This window comes from Carettochelys insculpta, chromosome 6 (assembly GCF_033958435.1).
Source record: "Carettochelys insculpta isolate YL-2023 chromosome 6, ASM3395843v1, whole genome shotgun sequence".
NCBI lineage: Eukaryota > Metazoa > Chordata > Testudines > Carettochelyidae > Carettochelys > Carettochelys insculpta.
The window spans coordinates 50,038,624-50,058,795 of NC_134142.1; the positions used below are offsets into that span (position 1 = coordinate 50,038,624).

At 38.7% G+C, this 20,172-nt stretch overlaps 1 protein-coding gene across 5 annotated transcripts in view; it reads left to right on the forward strand.

Moving 5' to 3' along the window:
• HECTD1 (HECT domain E3 ubiquitin protein ligase 1) overlaps positions 1–20,172 on the forward strand; it is a 94,521-nt gene that overhangs the window by 50,014 nt on the left and 24,335 nt on the right. For 2 of the 5 annotated variants that reach the window (XM_074996882.1, XM_074996883.1), the window contains exons 19-27: positions 2,064–2,169; positions 3,963–4,097; positions 4,182–4,321; positions 4,768–5,091; positions 6,138–6,304; positions 6,511–6,687; positions 10,456–11,292; positions 15,948–16,169; positions 19,360–19,493. In XM_074996882.1, coding sequence (XP_074852983.1) covers positions 2,064–2,169; positions 3,963–4,097; positions 4,182–4,321; positions 4,768–5,091; positions 6,138–6,304; positions 6,511–6,687; positions 10,456–11,292; positions 15,948–16,169; positions 19,360–19,493 — 2,242 coding nt within the window. The remainder of the gene's footprint in view (positions 1–2,063; positions 2,170–3,962; positions 4,098–4,181; positions 4,322–4,767; positions 5,092–6,137; positions 6,305–6,510; positions 6,688–10,455; positions 11,293–15,947; positions 16,170–19,359; positions 19,494–20,172) is intronic. The other 3 variants (XM_074996884.1, XM_074996885.1, XM_074996886.1) reach the window with 2 other exon arrangements.

Sequence of the window (20,172 nt, forward strand, 5' to 3'; positions counted from 1 at the left end):
ATCTGGTTCATCTCCCCTATTATATATCTGGCCTGTTTTATAGCCCACAGCTTCTGCAACACTGTTTTCTGTATTCCTTTTTTTTTCTTTCCTTTTTCCAGTGGCCTTTTCTTTTTGGTTCCAATACTTCATTATCCTAGTACTCTTCCATGTGGTGCTTAGTTTGATTGGATGTAATTGTCAAAATGCATGCTGAGTACCTGACATGACCAGTTGCTAATGTGTCTTGTCTGCAGCCATCCATCCATATTTAAATCTCATAGGGTTCCACAGCAAAAGAGGGAAACTCAGCACTTAGAAAAATGGCCTCTTTCATTTTTTTATTTGATGCTTGTGCTGCATCAATATCTAAATCCCCAGATGCAGGGTGGTACCAGGAAGTTTGTATTGATGTGAGCCTCAACTTAAGGGTATGCCTGCACAGCAAAGAAAGGCCTGGTCTACACTAGGGAGCAAAGTCGATCCCAGATACCCAGTTCCAGCCACACCCTTAGCATAGCATGAAATACCATCGTTGACATCTGAGTCCAGAAAGAGTGATTTTGCTGCATCTTCATAGACGCACCAAAATCTAACTCCAAAGGACTGATTGTGGCATGTCAAACGCCAGGTAAATAAAGACATACCTGAAAACTTGCAGTTGGCCCGTGCTCCCTGCTTTGGGCTCAGATTTGTGTAGCTGTTTCCTTGCTAAATAGATTGCTAGGGTCAAGCTCGAGCCTGAACTTTGAAACCTTCCCATCCTACATATCTCCAACCTGAGCTCAGAAGTCTACAGAGCAATGGAACAGCCGTGCAAACCCAAATCAGCTAGCATCATGGGCCAGCCATGGGGTTTTTTGTTTGTTTTTTTGTTGTGTAGACATAGCTGAAGAGCATTCAGCAGGACTAACAGTTTTGAGTAGCTGAAGGGAGGAGAAGGTAGGGGGCCAAAAAAAACCGAGTTGGAAGACATGGGAAGAATGTTGGTATGCAGGCTGAAAACAACTTCCACTGTTAAAGCTTCTCCAAACATCCCTTCAGCTCTAGAAGACAGATTACCTAAGAAAGGAGGAAAGATCATGAATCCTGTATTTTTAAAAGTTTGTAAAAATTATTTTTAAATTAAATAAACAAATATTTTGATAAATGCAAATTCACAAAAATGGCTAATTTTAAAAAGGTATGTTGTGGACTAGCACAATAAACTGTGTGCCAAAGGTTTGTGAAGTTAGAACTCTTCTTAAACAGTCTGATTTCACCTTTTTTCCAAACCTAAAAAACACAAGAATGCTACCTATGAGATTTAGTCAAAAACTTATTCCTAAATTTTCAGCGTAAGAGCTAGAAACATAGGACTGGAAGAGACCTCAGGAGATCATTGAATCCAACCCCTTTTTGAAAGCAGGACCAATCCCAACTAAATCATCCCAACCAGGGCTTTGTCAAGCCATGATTTAAAGACCTCTAGAGAGAAGATTCTGCCACCTTCTTAGGTAATCCATTCCAGATCTTCACCACTCTCCTAGGCTGTGTCTACACAGGCCCCCTCCTTTTGGAGGCACTTCAGAAGATGCTAATGAAGCGCTAACATGAATATGCAGTGCCTCATTAGTATAATGGCAGCTGTGCACCATTCAAAAGTGCTGCTTTCTGAATGAATTCTGCCCATGCATATGTGGGCTGTTCGAAAGGACTCCCTGACTTCAAACACCCCTTCTTCCTAAAACCAAATAGACCCTAAAACCAATCAGACATAGAGCCGTTCACCACTATACTTTGAGCCTGACAATCTAGCCAGCTTTCTGTCCACTTTACAGTCCATTTATCCAAGTGAGACTCCATTAACTTACTGGCAAGGATTCTTTGGGAGACTCTATCTGTGGGATTCTGAGGGAAAGTGTATCAAAAGCTTTGCTAAAGTCAAGTTATATTATGTCTATTGCCTTCCCCATCTCCAGAGTGTCAGTTACCTCATCATGGACAGCAATCAGGTTGCTCAGATAAGACCTGCCTTTGGTGAATCCATATTGACTATTTTTGTATGATGTAATTTTCTAATGTCTGACTGCTTCCTTTCGTAGTCGTCCAGCAGTTGCATTAATTCGGAAATTGATAGCTGTGTTAGAATCTATTGAACGTCTACCTCTTTACTTATATGATACACCAGGATCTACATATAATTTGCAGGTAACTGAATATTGCCATAGTTTGCTATATATTATAGGGAGTTTGACTGTCTGTACGTCTATCAAAACGAAAAAGCAGTCAAGTAGCACTTTAAAGACTAACAAAATAATTTATTAGGCGATGAGCTTTCATGGGACAGACCCACTTCTTCAGATCATAGCCATAGCAGACAGACTCAATATATAAAGCATAGAGGTACAAAAATTGTAATCAAGGTTTGTCTGTACATCTGTGAGTCTGTTTAAGAACTCCTCCTACATGGCAAGAGGTAGGACCACCAAGTTTGGTATGCAGTTTCTTCTTATCATAACTTAAAGTAAGGTAATGGGTTGGTTTTTGTCAAGACGATAGGGTGTGCCTGGAATCCAGTTTTTCTCATCAAATAGAAAGGGAGGGTTATGATAGCACAGACAGTTATACTCCAGACTGACCACAAAGGGGCAACAAGCATGCCAGCCCTGGAGAACAGCTGTGGGCCAGACCGTGCAGCCCTGGTCTGCTCCAGGCAGCAGCTGCCAGCTAGGCAGCATGGCTCCCTGATAGCCCTGGGGAACCACCATGTACCTCCCACCCATCCTGCCCTGACCACTTCTCCCTAACTCCTTGCCCTTACACCCTCCTCACCCCAATCCCCAGTCTTGACTCCTGCACACCCCACATCCTGTGCCCTCTGCCCTGAGGGACCTGAGTAACACCAGGTAAATCTTATACAGTAGTCCTTGGAGTTATGTGAGGGTTGCATTCCCACTCACCCTCGCATAACTCTAATTTTGTATAAGTTGGGGAGGCAGCTTTTTTCCGCAGCAGAGCACACACACTGCAGTCAGGGAAGCAACAGGAGCTCCTGGGGCCCCTTGGAAAGGTAAGTCCTGGGATTGGGGCGGGGGGGGCCATTGGGGAGGGTTAAGCCTGGTAGTGAGTTGCGGCCATGTGGGGCAGGGTGGGGTTAAGCCTACCATGGGTTAGAACTTCAGGAGAGCCAGGAGGATGAAGTTAAGCTGGGGCTGTTGTGGCCCTGTGAGGGGTAGAGCTGGGTCCCTGCGGTGGGGGGAGGAGGGTGAGCCAGAGCCACGCAGGGAGTGTGGCGGTTTGACTCGGGGCCAAGGGTTTTGACCTGCAGGCAGGGTGAACTGGAGCCATGAGGCAGGGCTTGAACTGGAACAGTGAACCAGGGTTGATGGGGGTTGAGCGAGGGCTGTGGGGAGCAGGATTTTGAGTTGCACTTTAAGTGCAACTCAGAATTGCACATTTCGAGGGATTACTGTAATGTTGAGTTTCATATTGGTGTGAAATAACTCACATTGTGACTTTGCATGAGCTTTATCCTGTCAGTTTGTAAAGAATTAGAACATTTTCTTAAAGTTAAGAAAGATCTGACCTCTCATTACTCTTAAATATTTTGCCATTTCCTGTACTGCTCAGATTGGATATGTTTTAAACTCTTTTCAAGTTTTATATTCCTGATTAATAGACATTACTATAAATGATTTTCTGGCTTAAAATGACAAAGCAGAAGAAAATTTACATGAACATATTCTGCAGTAGTCCAGTATGGAATATCTGTCTGATTAGCTGAAACAATGTACAGTTAAAAAGTTTTTAATGAGAGATCTATTTTGTTTCCATTTTGTGCTCTAAGTATTTTAACAAGTAAATGAAAACATAAAAATGGGAAAATATTTTGCTTGAATCAATAAAACTACTTAATGTGGTGAAATGTGTCAGCTTTCATAAAACTGACAAACATGATCAGAAGAGGCCTTTGTTAATGTTTTTCATACAATTGCATTTAGATACTAACAAGAAGATTGAGATTTCGTTTGGAACGTGCTTCTGGGGAGACTTCTTTGATAGATCGAACTGGCAGAATGTTGAAAATGGAGCCTCTGGCAACAGTTGAATCCTTAGAGCAATACCTCCTGAAAATGGTGAGCAGAGTCACATGCAGATCAATTTGAAAAGAGTAGAGGCTTTCTTTCTTCTTACCATTTCAATTGTTTTTCATTCTTTAGGTAGCAAAGCAGTGGTATGACTTTGATAGGGCTTCATTTGTTTTTGTACGAAAGCTACGTGAAGGCCAAACATTTGTATTCAGACACCAACATGACTTTGATGAAAATGGAATTATTTACTGGATTGGGACAAATGCAAAGTAAGGTTCTTCAGAGTTAGTTTATTTAAATCAAGTGTGATATGCCATAATCACCAGGAGTAAAACAGAAGGAAGTATCACCAGGAGTAAAACAGAAGGAAGTATTGTAGCAAAATGGAATTTCCTGTCATTTGGAAAAGAGCTGTACTTCCTGTTAGTGTTCCTATGTGTGTTGTACCTGGAGACTATGAAAGAGCATGAAGAATCTTTGAAGTTGTCTTGGGAATTTCAATTCTACTTTTACTGAAGACAAGTAGTTTTCTGTTTTGAACTTGTAATGTATTGATGTTTTGGATTATCTCTAAGTTATTTTTAAATTTCAGAGGTTCTGACTCTTATTTAATCTTAATTAAAAATTATTCTCAGCAATCTGTTAAAGCTATTGATCTCTTCTGTTCTTTTAAAATAGATGATAAATTAATCCTACAATTCTTTTTTAAACATAGAACTGCCTATGAGTGGGTAAATCCAGCAGCTTATGGATTAGTAGTGGTTACATCTTCAGAAGGAAGAAATCTGCCTTATGGGCGTTTGGAAGACATCTTAAGCCGTGAGAGTTCAGCTTTGAATTGTCATACTAATGATGACAAGAATGCTTGGTTTGCCATAGATCTTGGTCTTTGGGTGATACCATCAGCTTATACATTACGCCATGCTCGTGGCTATGGAAGATCTGCACTCCGAAATTGGGTTTTCCAAGTATCCAAGGATGGACAAAACTGGACTACTTTGTATACCCATGTTGATGATTGTAGTCTCAATGAACCAGGGTATGTTGGAAATGTTCTAGCTGCCTTTACGAAGTTGAACCGTCAATTAAAAATGCACTTTGCTATTTCCTAGCGTTTAGATATAAGCTGTTCCATCTCTAATTTTAAACTGCTCTTTGGTTCTTTTTTAAGAACTTGTCTGCAAACTTAGTTTTGCATTTTTGTTCATAAGTATTGAAAATCTATATTTTTACATTTCACAGAGTTGCTTCTTTATGACCTTGTTAATATATATCAATAGTAAAGGGGTGCATTATTGGTGTTTTAAAAAAAAAGTGTCTGAGTGTTCACTCTGTGTGTTGTGCAGTGTAGAACGTAACAAATGTTTCATCTCAGTATATCAGTAAGATCAGGTTGTTGCCTAATTTCTAAGGTTTGTCATAAGCAGTAGAAATACGTTAGAGCTAATTTTGTTTATTCTTCTGTTTTGAAATCTTAACTCAGCATTCCTTTTATTCCTGAATAAGTTAATGCCATGTAAGCTTAACGTGCACTGAAGCAACATAATGTGGTTTAGAGCAGTTTTCTGTAAGCTGTGTCCATGATCTCCTGAATGCTTGCTGTTGGTTTGTAGCAAGTTGGCTGGTCATTATATACTGGTTTTGATCTTTGTTCCTGGTTTGCATTACATTATGGTGAACGCAGCTAAAATAAGCTATTGATTTACATAATATTTTTTCTTGTAAGCAGTTTCTATAATAGCTTCAGGAACATTTATGTAGTTATGACTGGGAAGTTTAAGTGTTCCATGCAGTCAAGAATAGGGGAAAGTATTCCATGAGATTCTTAATATGTGGTTCACCTGATGGAAAAAGTTGAAGTCTGGGTTTAGCAGGTGGCTTTGATTTTCTCCTGGAGAAACGAGGTAACATTTGTGAACTCAAACTAGGACGTGTCCAAATTTTGTAACCTGTAAAACTTCTTATAGTCATACTTTTCCATGTTCTTATTCTTGTCAGTTTTCATGCATTTTTGTTAAATTAGCAGTAGTAAAATTAATTGGTACCACTTTTTCCTCCCCTTTTCCCCTCCCATTTAACATGAAGATCTACAGCAACCTGGCCAGTAGATCCAGCAAAGGATGAGAAGCAAGGATGGAGGCACGTCAGAATAAAACAGATGGGAAAGAATGCCAGTGGGCAAACACACTACCTCTCCTTGTCTGGTTTTGAGCTTTATGGTACTGTGAATGGAGTGTGTGAAGATCAATTAGGTAAGGAAAAGAATGCGTCTATCCAATTTGCTTTTGCACAAAGTGACAGTGAATGATGAAGTTGATAAACTGAACTCTTTCATGGACCTTTTAAAAAAAGATAAGCTCAAAATATGTTTGTATGAAAATCAGTGTAACCTTTTAAACCTACTTTTACAGTGTTGTCTAGATTTTTCTTTAATCTGCATTTCAATTATGGTTTGTAGGAAAAGCAGCTAAAGAGGCAGAAGCTAATCTGCGCAGGCAGAGGCGGCTAGTTCGCTCTCAAGTTTTGAAGTACATGGTTCCTGGCGCTCGTGTAATCAGAGGAATTGACTGGAAGTGGCGAGATCAGGATGGTAGTCCACAGGGCGAAGGCACTGTTACGGGAGAATTGCACAATGGTGAGCAAGTCCTTATTGAATTTAAGGGTTTGAGAGTAATAATAAAGAAAACAATAGTATAAGTTTGTAATCACAGTGCAGTAACATTAGCATTGCATTGTGATTATGAAATTATACTTTTGGGTTTTTTGCAACAATTTTGAAAGGCTAATGTAGTCATGGGATGCATTAGGCAAAGTATTTCCAGTAGAGATAGGAAAGTGTCATTACCCTTATACAAGGCTTTATTCCTCATGTGAAATACTGTGTGCAGTGTTTGTTTCCCAACAGGAATAGTATAATTCCAAGTGCAACAGGTATAGAGAAGAACTACTTGGATAATCAGAGGAGTCCTAGAAGACTTACATAGCTGGGTTTGTTCAGTTTAATTAAAAAAAGGCTATGGGGAAATATGATTCCTCTCTGTAAATACATCAAAGGGATAAAGACTGGAGGGAAAGGGGTTATTTAAGTTAAGAGCCAATGTTGACACAACAAAGGACTATAAATGTCCACCAACAAGTTTAGACTTGAAATTAGAGGTTTCTAACCAACAGAAGAGTAAAGTTTTGCAATAGCATGCTGAGGCCAGAAGTGCAAACACAAGTCCTAACTGGTTTTAGGAATGAACTTGATAAATTTATAGGAAGGGATGTTATGATATTGCCTACAATGGCACATGGCACATCTGGGATGGCTAGTAGCAAATACATCTCCAGTGGATGGGGAGGCTTCTGAATTACTACATTGAGTTCTTTCTCCAAGTGGTTTGGCTGGTGGGTCTCACCCAGAATCTTAACTGATGACCATAATTTGGGACTGGAACGGTTTTCTCTCAGGTTTCACTGACAGAACCTTGGAGACTTTTTGTTTTGTTCTGCAGCATGAAGCCCCATGCTCTCGCTGATTTAAGCTACAGTAAATGATAGATTGTCTGTAACTTGAAGTCTATAAATAGTGATTTGAGGACTTCAGAAACTCAGATGGAGATTACAGATCTTTTTTAGGGTGAAGGGGAGGGTGGGTTCTGATGTCTGCAATATGCAGGTTAGACTCAATTATTATGATGATCCTTTCTGGCTGATAGTTTATATGTAAATGATAAGGTGATGGTTGTAAGGAAGAATTAAATGTTATGATTGTGTTTTCGTATTTGCAGTTAAGTTCTGAAATTCTGCATGTTTCATTTTAATTCATGAAAATAGTTTGTTCTACTACATATAAGTGCAAATAGAAATTGAGTTGGTTTGGCAATTGACTACAAAATGAATGTATTTAGCATTTTGCCTAATGAAATACACCAAATTGTTATTGCAGAATCTGTGTGACATGATGAACAATTAGAGCATGTAAAATTGTTGATCAGTACAAGATGAACTGTGCTTTGTATCTGCATTATCTCAAGATATCTTTTTGCATCTCTTCTAGCTTAGCATTTGCAATATTTTTTCTTGGCCTTTTTTCATATGCTATACTTTTCCTGTCTTGCTAGCTTCACTGGGATCAGGTCAATGTTTGCTTTATATAAAATATAAAAGCAGTGAACTTAATGTTAAGGGGCTGATCTAAGCGTACAAAAGCTATGGAAAGTTGAGCTTAGGAAGATATAGAGCTCTATCTAAGAGGCTCCGGAAGAATTGTTTTTTCCCGTTCAAGCATGTAATATCAACTCCACTTCTAATGTCTCGTGAATATAGGAACCAGTGCTTCCTTAGCTCTGTATTTTTGGCATGTTAGATTAACCCTTTATTATTTAAAGACATAATATTCTGTGGTTAGTATGCTGCTGTGAGCAGCTGCACCCACAGCCATATTCTTGTTCGCAATATCTTTCTAAATGTTTGAGAAGCATTTTTGTCATGCAGCTCTTCTAGTAAATCAGTGGTTTATCTCCTTTCACCAAAACTTAATTAAAATTAGTGAAACAACTGCTCAGCCTTCTTATGTTTTTGTCTGATTGCAAAAACGTACCAGCAAATTGTTTATCCATCCATAGTCTTCCTATGCATTGTTGGAATGTTGCAAAAAGAGTCCCAGGGACTTGAACGGGACTACTCATTTCTGAATTTTAAACAGATGTTGAAATGTTTTGTTGGACTGTGGCTAGAGTACTTCGCATCTTGGAGGAGCAAGATTCCTAATGCATAGAAAGTGAACACATTTTTAAATTAAGATTTCTTGGTGCTTTTGAAAAGAAGGTAATGTAAATAATACAGGAAAGGTAAGAGTAACTAGGAATAGCGTGTTTGGTTATGCTTTTTCTGAAGCATTCTCTCCTGAATCCCATAAGGAACTTCATATTTGTTTACCACAATAAGGGACTGCAAATTTGGATACCTATTTTTCATGTACTCTTTTTCTCCAAAATACAAGTGTGTATGGTGGCCTACTTTGAAAATTGCCTATGGAGTTGCACTTGTTCTAACAAGTTGTGCCTTTTTAGTAGAACTTTGCACACATACACAATGGCATTTAATGATGCCAAAAGTGTATTTTAATAATTAACTTAAAAATAGCTTGTAGCTGTGTTTTATTTGAAAAGATATGTGCATCTAGGCTTGACGGTTTCTAGGTCTAGTTTATTCTGATGTGACACAAAATGACTGAAAACCTCCCAAACTTTGCTGAGTTTAATGGGAGGTATTTGTCAGCTGAAGCAGTGCTACCAAATAAAGTTTAAATTTAAAACAAAAAACCTTTATGAAACAATGATTGTAATAAACATTTAAACAAGCCAAGAAATGAAAACATTAAAACATTTTGCCTTTTATTCACGCTGTTGTGAGCAGTCATAACAGTTGTCTGAATTACAAGTCTAGGTATTAACTTTACTTTTTGAGCTTTCTTACATTTACTCTTTTTTTATCACAGGACAGTGTTGTTGAGACATGTTCTGATAAAAAGTAGAAAAACTGCATCCCTTGTTAGTGCCATTTTTGTCTCAAATAATCATCTAGTAAAATATTTTATTTAATTATTATTCTTTTACAATTGTAGAATCCAAACCTGCTACCCTTACTCAAGCAAGTAATTATCTGTATAGTCCAGTGGAAGTCAGTGAGGCCATTCATGTGAGTAAGGAATACAGGATTGGGCCCACATTAAACAAACACTGAGTTTCAGTAAAACTCTGTTTTGAATTAGAATACAAGAAGGAAAATGTTCCACTTAACCAACTTCATTTTTAAATATGCATTCTATAACTTAAAGATGGTAGCACACAAAATTCCAGTTATGCAACATATATAAAAGTGGTGTAATTTTTCCAGTGTCACAGAAATGAATGAATACATGAGAAATTTTAATACATAATTATGTTCTTTGCTGGCTTAAATTTTAAGGAATGAAATTTCTAATTTTAAAGGAAACTATATAGCAGTCTTTGTTATTATAAACCATTTATCTTACATATTCCTTTAATCCAGTTACATGAACTTATAGCCATCTTTAATAAAAGTAAGATATGTTTTTTAAAAAAGTAGAAAATGGCTGTTTGACAGACATCTAGTATGCCCAGTTCCAGCCTGGAGCAAACTTGTTTTGGCTGGATTCTCAGACCCTGAAGATAGAGATGAACTAATGCATGCGAATGCCAATTTTATGTAGTAAAACTATCAAAATATTTAAATTCCAAAACTTTTCATTTTAATTGGCACTGAAGGCTATATGCTAATTTTAGTAACTCAAAGATACAGCCCTGATGCAAAGCTGATCCCATATTGTGGAGCTACTGTCTGACACGCTCCTGTCTGCTTTCTGCTGGGTCTCACAAACTCCTGTCCTTTCCAGGCTGGATTGATGTCACCTGGGATGCTGGTGGCTCTAACTCTTACCGTATGGGCGCAGAAGGAAAGTTTGACCTCAAGCTTGCACCAGGGTACGACCCTGATTCAGCGGCATCACCCAAACCTGTTTCATCCACTGTTTCAGGCACAACGCAGTCATGGAGCAGCTTGGTGAAAAACAACTGTCCAGACAAGACGACTGCTGCTGCAGGCTCCTCAAGTAGAAAAGGAAGCAGCAGTTCTGTGTGTAGCGTGGCCAGTAGCAGCGACATCAGCTTGGGTTCGACCAAAATGGAACGGAGATCAGAGAGTGTAATGGAACAGAATATAGTTTCAGGCACTGACGTCCATGAGCCAATTGTTGTTCTGTCTTCTGCTGATAGCGTGCCTCAAGCTGAAGTAGGGTCATCATCCAGTGCAAGCACCAGCACCTTAACAGCGGACACGGGAAATGAAAATGCAGAAAGGAAGTTAGGTCCAGACAATTCCATACGTACTCCTGGGGAGTCTAGTGCCATATCCATGGGAATTGTTAGTGTAAGCTCTCCTGATGTTAGTTCAGTCTCTGAAATGACCAATAAAGAAGCAGCTTCCCAACGACCCCTTAGCTCTTCAGCAAGTAACAGACTTTCAGTGAGTTCTTTGTTGGCTGCTGGTGCTCCAATGAGTTCCAGTGCAAGTGTTCCTAACTTATCTTCACGTGAAACCTCTAGCTTGGAGTCTTTTGTACGACGAGTGGCCAACATTGCACGTACAAATGCCACTAACAACATGAATTTAAGCCGAAGTAGCAGTGATAACAACACTAATACTTTGGGAAGGAATGTCATGAGCACTGCAAGTAAGTAAGATATTTTTTTTTCCCCTCAGAGAATGAGCTTAAATCTTTCATGCTAAGAGGGATGTGAATGAATCTGACTGTCTTTGGCTTCCTTTTAGACTTCAAATGTGGTCCATTCTGAAATCTTCACATGGGATTTAACTAAATCAGCCCCCATATCCGAGTTCTTCTGTTACTGATGCACTCCTTTTCATTGTGTTTGGGAAATGGTGTAGAGTAGACCCCCAAGTTATGCAAGGGTTGTGTCCTGGACAACCTCATGTAACTCAAATTTCATGTAAGTTGGAGGGAGCTGGAAGCCAGGAGGCAGCATGGCTCCCAGCTCCCCTGGGCTTGCAGGAGCCAGGAAACTGATCAGTGCACCAGCTCTGCTCAGTTTCCTGGCTCCTAGGGTGGTGGAGAGCTGGGAACCAGGCTTCTCTCCAGCTGGGGGAGCAGGGGGCTGGAGCTGGGAGCTGGTGCAGGAGCTGCACTCCTGCCAACCCCCAGCCCCTGGAACCCCCAGGATTTCAGCTCACATTAACACAAGTTAAATACAAGTTGAAATGGCATATATCGGGTGTTTACTGTATTGCTGTTTCTTCACTAATTTGTAACACTGTTGATGTCAAGTGTCCTTACTTCCTCTGTTGTACTCTCCAAACAAGAAAAGAAATTTATGTCTGTAATGTTTTTTAAAAATGTGTTACTTCATTGAAGTTACAGATGCTGGAAAAGTAGCAGCAAATGATTGAGGAGGCTGTGTCTTGAATCTGTTCCATATTAAACATCAATTTGTACACATTAAAAGTCTGATCTGCCCCAGGACTGGCAGAGCAGGGGGGAGGGAGAGAAAGAGAGAGAGAATGTGTGTACGTGTAATTACTAGTATTATCAAGGAATTTTCCTGTGCATTGTGAAGTGATTCTATAGACTTGAAAATAAAGAACACAAAAGGGAAAAAATAGTGTACAGTAAAAAGCGTAAAATTTCTATGAATTCAGTTTCCCTCTTAATAGTAAGATCATCTGTAATCCCCTTGCCTGAATTCATTATGACATTGTGTAAAACTTTAATTCAACAAACCAGTTAGGCATATGCCTAGCTTCACGCATGTGTGTAGTTCCATTTATTTCAGTAGTATGGTGTGTGGCAAGATATAGGCTGAAGCCCTTTGCTGGATTTAAGGTATAATAAGAGAAAAATCATGCTATTTATGAAGAGTTGTTTCACTCTTCTGAATCTTAGAGTGGCCCTGTCTCTCACTTGATCTATCATGGAACTTGCCGGTGTTTGTCATGTGAATTTGACAAATTATGATCTTTTAATTAGAAGGAGGCATTGAAAGGAGGCAGCCTTGTATCAAATTGGCCAAGTTCAGAGAAATAAAGGTGTTTTAACCAGAAAGCAACAATTCAGTTTCATATTAGACTCGCCACGCTTTTTGTGTTCTTTTCCCTTGTTGGTTCCACCCCCCCAATAGCTTGACCACCAACCAAAGTAGAAGGGATTGTTCCTTCCTCCTTTTTTGTGGGCACATGTACTAATCTTTTTCTTTGCTGTATGGAAAACTTTCTAGTTTGTTTTTGCTGCCAATTCTTATGCTCATAAAGGGAGACCAGAAAAAAAACCATCTTTGGGCAGTCATAAAAAATAAAGGAGAACAGGAGAGGAAGGAAGTAATTTTTTTTCACAGAATGGGAGTACTGTGCCACTAATGCTAAAGTTTTATTTATGCTGGACAGGGGAGGGAAATGTTTTGATTGAAAACAATAATATGTATTTTAATAACACACTTAATTAGCTTTCTAGAATTTGGCCGTAGAGTAAGACATATATTGTGGAACAGTGGTGATGCAAAGTGCAAATATACTCAGTCCTTAACTTGCCATACCCAGTCCCTAACTTGCCAGTTGCTTATTTCAAAATTTTCATCTTTAAAAAAAGGTTGCCTTCCTTTTAGTAATTATTTTGACTTTTTATAAAAGGAGCAGATGGCATCTCTACTAGATGCCTGAAAGAGGCACCAGACTAAATTTCTGTAAGGGAACTAAACATAGGCTATGTCTATACTAGGTATAAAAATCAACTGTTGATATTCAATTTTAGCTATTCAAATTGCATAGCTAAAATCAACTTATCAGCGGTTGTCTACAGTGGCTGTCTACACAGAAGAAGGATAATGGGAGCTTTTCTCTCATTGACCATCCTCACTCCTTGCTGCTCTCATGGAGTTCTGAAGTTTGACTCCAGAAAGCGCTGTTTGGCACATGGGCAGGACAAAACCATGGAAGATCTCCCCTGAGCAGGTCCATGTTCTGTGGTAGTGTGGCTTTAGCTTTAGTGTGACTTATAGCAAAGTGGGAGGCCTGGAATTGAGATACATTCTGCATATAGGCTTATCCAGGAATAGTCTGTTTGAAATTACAGATGACCATGGGGGCTGGGGATCTAGCTACAAGGGTTGCAATTTAAAAATACCAACATTTACCGGTTGTTACTATGCAGTACTATATGAGCTGAACAGTTTCTCTAGCCTTGCATGATTTCTGTGTAATAACAACAGCTGGCATGTTTTTGGCTTCTGCTGTACCTTCTTATTCTAGTAGCGTCTTGCTGTTGCTACTATGGTTATGTATGGGAAATATTCACACTACTGTAATCTCTGTTTTCAGGCTCCTAAAAAAATTATAAGTCCACTGGCCTGAAATTTCTCATGCTTGCTGTTAATCTTGATGTTTATGGGTTTTTTTTTAAAAATAGAATGGGGAAGTGAGAGGTCTTTTTAGAAAGTAAGGTTAGCACTTGAGTGAATCTTCAAAATTTAAGTCTAGTCACGTTTTAAAAATGTGAAATTAGCTTCTGGTACTGTACTTGCCTAGGATATCGCTGCATATTTATGTGGGGTTCCTAGTCACATTTTCCTGTTTGTAGTGTTTAGCCTGTTGTGTTAGGACCCATATCAACAAAGGGGAAATGACTTACTACAGAATGAAAGAGCAGCATTAATATTTATTACACAGAGAGCTATCAGATGCACTGAGTAAACCAACTGTGTTTTGTTTTTTCCCCTAAACTTTTTCTGATATGATTAGATTGCTTGTGTCCCTTTTGGAAGTAATTTCCAAAATTTGGTTTCTTATTAATTAAAAAGCTTATTTTTTAAAAATTTGTAGTTCACGTTTTATAGAAATAATGTTTGAAAAATTACATGGGATGCAGTGAGCTGTATATTTTAGTATGACCTGAACCTGCGAACATGCACGATGTTTACTTCAAGCATGTGAGAAGTCACATTCAAGTCAATGGGACAATTACAAACTTAAAGTTAAACTTGGCCAGAAACATTTGCAGGATTGAGAATTACAGATACACTTTGCAGCACTGCATATATAATCATGGTCACCGAGTAAACACCCAGAATTTTGCACTTTGAATTACAGTAAACATAGATGTATAGATGTCAGTTATTATTAAGGCTCTATTTCATTCGTGATATTGCAGATGCTGCAATATTGGGTTTCCATTGCAGTTCTTATTTTAATTAGCTTACTTTACCCAGTCCACAATTTTGCAAACACTTTGAGTGTGTGTTTAACGCTGCACTAACACTCATTGTTTGTGAAAGGCTAGAGTGATAGGACTTGATTTCTACAGCAGTTGTGTAAGAGTTGTACAGTCCTCTGAAGGTAATATTGTACCAGTTGTTTGTTTCGTGTAATGAATGTACTGTTGTTGCAGCATGATGTCTGGATATCAAAAAGCATTAGTGGACATAACATTATACTTGAATGATTTTATCCTTCTAGCAGTTTTTTAAACATAGGTCTACTCTTGGCTTTTGCAAATTGCTACTTTAAATAAAGCTCTAGTATTATCTTTCTTCAATTTTCCATGTCTTGTTTGCAAGTGAGCTGTAATTATTTGAAGATCACCTGGTGATTGAAGTAGGGCCTTAATTATTATACATTTAAAATAAAATTCAGTTGTATTTATGGGCACACTGTCACAGGTCACTTTTTCTTGCTTTGAGTCCTCACTGGTTTGTTTGTTTTTTTAAAAGGTAAATAAATATTAAAGTCAGAAAATGGTTTTAAGGTGAAATCATGGCTGAGATTTCTAACACAAATATGCAAATTAGGTTACATTTTTTCATCGCTCCTGTGACTGAAATATGTTGTTCATGATAATGAATAAATACATAACATAGAATTAACCAATATACTACTTATGTGAGGTTAGGGTTTTTGCAGGATTTGTAAAATGTGCAAAAATCAGAAGCAACAAAATTATATCCGTTTTAATATCCATTTTTGCAGTTAAAATATTTTCTCTATATTTGAAATTGTCTTTACAGTAGAGAAGAGCTGAAATCAAATTAAGCAAAGATTTAAAGAAGGTATTGCAGATTTCTGGGGATTGGTATACAGTGTGGGACTTGTTCAATAAAATTTGATTAGTTTAAATGGCAGTTCTTCAAAACTGGATATGTGATCTATTTAACATCCCCAAACAGTTGCTGTATAACAATTTATTTAGGGATCCATCTTCTCATAAGCCTCAGACAGGTTACACATGGTGACTTTCAAGCCAAAAATTTTTTTTTCAAACACAAAACTCATGCATGTAAATTGTATTCTTCAAATCATTTATTTTATCTTACCATATCTTTATAGCTTCTCCTCTTATGGGTGCCCAAAGTTTTCCTAATCTGACTACAACTGGTACCACATCAACAGTGACCATGTCTACATCCAGTGTTACTAGCAGCAGCAATGTAGCTACAGCAACTACAGTTTTATCTGTTGGTCAGTCACTTAGTAACACTCTAACTACTAGCCTAACATCAACATCTAGTGAGAGCGATACAGGTCAGGAGGCAGAATATTCTTTATATGGTAAGTTTCATTTTTAAATGAACATAAGCAGACTTCCCATTAATGATTTTCCTTTTCTTACTTACCTTTTCGATGTTTTTTTTGTTTAGTATTTTATTTACTGATCAGTATTTGAGAGTTGAGCTGTTCACCTGTCATTAGTTGTGAAAGTCTGTGCCCAGTCAAAGCAATTTTGATGTAATGGCAGTGGTTCTGTAAATTTTGGTTTTTTATATATATTCTGATTCTCTCTTCTGCACTTACTGATTTTTTATTTTATTTAGGCATTTAAATTTGTCTTAAAGTATTGGGGTAATGAATTAACATCTAAAATATTCCATAAATAGGCCTATTTTAAAATCAGACCTTTTTTGTGTGTTGTGTAGGTATTGACCCAGATTTATGAATGTATTTAGGCATTATTATGCTTAGTGTTGTGATTCCTAACTGATTCAAGAGTCTAAATGTCATTTACAAAAGAGTTTGAATCCCTTTGAATATGAGATTTTAAACTCCTGAACCAGTTAGGTGTTGCAATGCTGTGCATAGCAATGGCTGAAGACCTTTTAAAATCCAGGCCATTGCCTTTTATCTCAGAGGTAACACATTTTATTTTCTGAATGAATAGTTTGTGGTTGGTCTCAGGAGCCTTAGTACCAGAGGAATATTAAAAAGTTGAGGGGAATTTTTAAAAATGGAATGATTACGAGGATGGAATGAACTTATTTATGAGGACAGACCAAATGAACTTCAATATATCATGTACATTGGTTTGGTTAAATAACTGTGAGATAGGATAAACAGTTAAAAGGTGTAAATATGAAAAAGGAAAAGCGTGAATTAAGAATAGTCCAAAGTGAGTAACACACAGAAGTCAAAGCGATGATTTGAGCCAAGGAAAATTTAGGTTAGGTATCAGGAAACACATTGTGGTTTATTAGATTGGGAATTGTCTCTTAAAGCAAGGATGAGGACCCCTGGTTCACAGTCCGTATCCAGAGTGCAGCTTGTCTAGATCCAGACCCCGAGGCATGGGTCTCCTTTCCACAGCATGCAGCAGGTTGGGGATGAAGAGCCCTGAGCCTCGTGGGCTGGATCAGGCAAGCCAGGGCTAGATCCAGACCATGGACTCTGATGGGGCATGGGAGGGCAGGAAGTGGCTTGGGAGAAGGGGAGCAGCACAGCCCAGAGGCTTCATACCACTGCTATATTTGGCTGGAATTCTGCCATTTCCCGGGAGCTGAAGGAGGGGGCGCAAAGCCGGGTACATCTGGGGGTAAGCAGGTAAGTGCAGTCCGTTTGCCCACACTTTGTGTCCCTCAACCACTTGTATGCCCCCTCCCATCCAGACCCCCGTCCCACTCCTCCTTGCACCCTCACTCCCCCCCCCACACTGCTCCTTCCCACTCTCTTCCAGACCCCACACTGCAAACCATCCTGTACCCTTCCTCTTACCCATACACCAGCTCTCTTCTACACCCCTTCCACCCAGATTCCCTCACCTGCAGCCTTCTATAAATTTCCCCCCAACCCCACGTAGCCCACTCCTGCCCATATCTCCCATCCCCAGCCCACTCCTGCACCCTTCCTCCTACCCAGACCTCGTAGCCCTGGTCCCCCTACTGTCAGAGATCACATCAGTGAGGGTTATTTTTGCTTCTCACTTGTGTGGCCCCTGAGTGATTTGTCTATGGGTCAGTGGTTCTCCTATCCCTGTTCTAAAGGAAGTCATGAAAGCTTGACCATGAGTCATTTAAAGCTAAAATGAACAAAGTATTTAAGGTAGAGAAAAGTTCTGTCTTGGGTCTGATGTAATGTCCAATCATTTCAATGGATCAGACCTGTTAGAGGGGATTAGTTAAAGATGTCTGAATATGCCTTTTTAATTTCTTATTTTTTTTTTTATTTTGTGATAGGAAATAGGAGTATCACTCACATATCTACATGCTGACAAAAATTTTTGTTCTGACTCATTGGCTGGGCTTAAAGCACACTACTTACTTGGGAGAGATTGGTGGGATAGATGTCGTAGAATTCTTTCTGGAGTCTTGGGAACAATGCACAGATTGCTTGGATAGATGAACTTATATGTTGTGTTCTGGTAGACTCTCCATAGGAGGGGCATAGAAATATGAAGAAGGAATCAAAAAAAAAAAAAAAAAAGAGAGTAAAAAACCCTTGTTAGTAGACACTAACAGAGTATGGGTGAGCTGCATGCCAATATCAATGTTTTTGTTGTATAATTCTTTAAAAATATGAGCAAACATATTATCTAAAGAATGTGTTATTTTATGCCAGTGGTAAGGTTCTGTGTCTGTCACAGAGGTCATGGAAGTCATGGATTCTGTCGTTTTCCTTGACTGCCATGACTTCTGCAGCAGCCAGTGTGACTGACTCTCTAAGACCATCTAAGTAGTGGGAGCAGCCACAGCTTGGTAGGACCCTGGCAGCAGTCCCAGGGGCAGCTGGAGCAGCTGCTGCTCAGCAGCCTCTGCAAGCCTGTGCCGTTGGCTTTGAACCATGCCCCGCACCCCTGAGCAGCAGCCCTGCCATCTAAGATTTAGTCAAGGGTATTTTTAATACAAGTCATGGGCGGGTCACGGGCCTTGAATTTTTGTTTATTGCCAGCGAGTCCATGACTTTCACTAAGTATACTCATGACTAAATCATTAGTCATTTATTATGGTCTGGAACACACAATTGTTAGTGAAAGGGACACCGTCACTTGAAAATGAGTTCTGAAAATGAGTTAAAATTGATTTTAAGATTGTAACCATCCCGGAGAGCTATTATCAATCTTTGTGGTTTTACTATCCACGTATTCGCACAAATATGAAAGACCCCTGCAGAATGGGAAACTGACAGTGTGACTGTATATGAAATACTAAGAAATATATAGTACAAACTGAAGAAATGAAGGGTCCCCCTCAATTTTAATCAGTTCTGTAATTTTAGGTGTGACTCTCAAGCAGTTAGATATATTGCTAAACATTTTTACTGTATTCTTTGAACAGACTGCTGTTTCTTTGCCAAGGTGGTGTTACCTTTTCCACATTGCCAGAGTACCTTGGACTAAGTTTTAGGCCTGCCTACCTTCATATTTATTTTGTTTAAATGAGATCTGTTTTCATTATTTCTCCTCTGCTTTTAGTTTTCAAAATTATCTCACCTTTTAAAATGGGTTTTTATCTCTCTTGTTTTATATATATAGATTTTCTTGATAGCTGCCGGGCAAGTACTTTATTAGCAGAGTTAGATGATGATGAGGATCTGCCTGAACCAGATGAGGAAGATGATGAAAATGAAGATGACAATCAAGAAGATCAGGAATATGAGGAAGTTATGGTACAGTATATACCTATACATATAAAAGATGTATAGATAAGCTGTCAGTGTTGAGACAGAACTGGCTTTTTATCTTTAGTGCTTACTTAGAGTTATAATAAATTCATGAAAATAACTTCCCTGTGCTCTGAGTCTACTTGACAAATTCTTAAAACAATTCACGATAAATAGATATTGACTATTACTCGAAGTATTGTATTAGCAGCAACATAAATATACCAAGTTAATAAACGTCACCAATTAAACCATTGTACTATTGCCACAACTTGACCTGCTTTCTCTTTTGACCAGGAGTTAAAAATAGAGTTTGCAGTTGCCTTGAAGACTAATAGCTATAATCTGTTATAGCTCATCACTGTGAATAAATTTACAATGGTGCAGGCCCTGATAGTGAGTGCTGGTCCGACAGCCCCTTCTTTTTTTCTATCAAAATAGTCTTAGTTCAGGTACTTCCAACTATGGCAGTATCTCATAAAGAGAAAATCCAGTTTCTAGCACTGGCAGATCACAGCCTTTTCAGACCTTTATAACATCATAGACTCATCCTGGGACTAATGGACAGCCAGTCATAGACCGCAAGGTCATAGACTATCAGTTAAATGTGCTCATGAAATGACAGATGCAAATAGTTTGCCAAATTTTGTGTACCCACTGCTGTTTCTCAGTGGATTTAAGACAA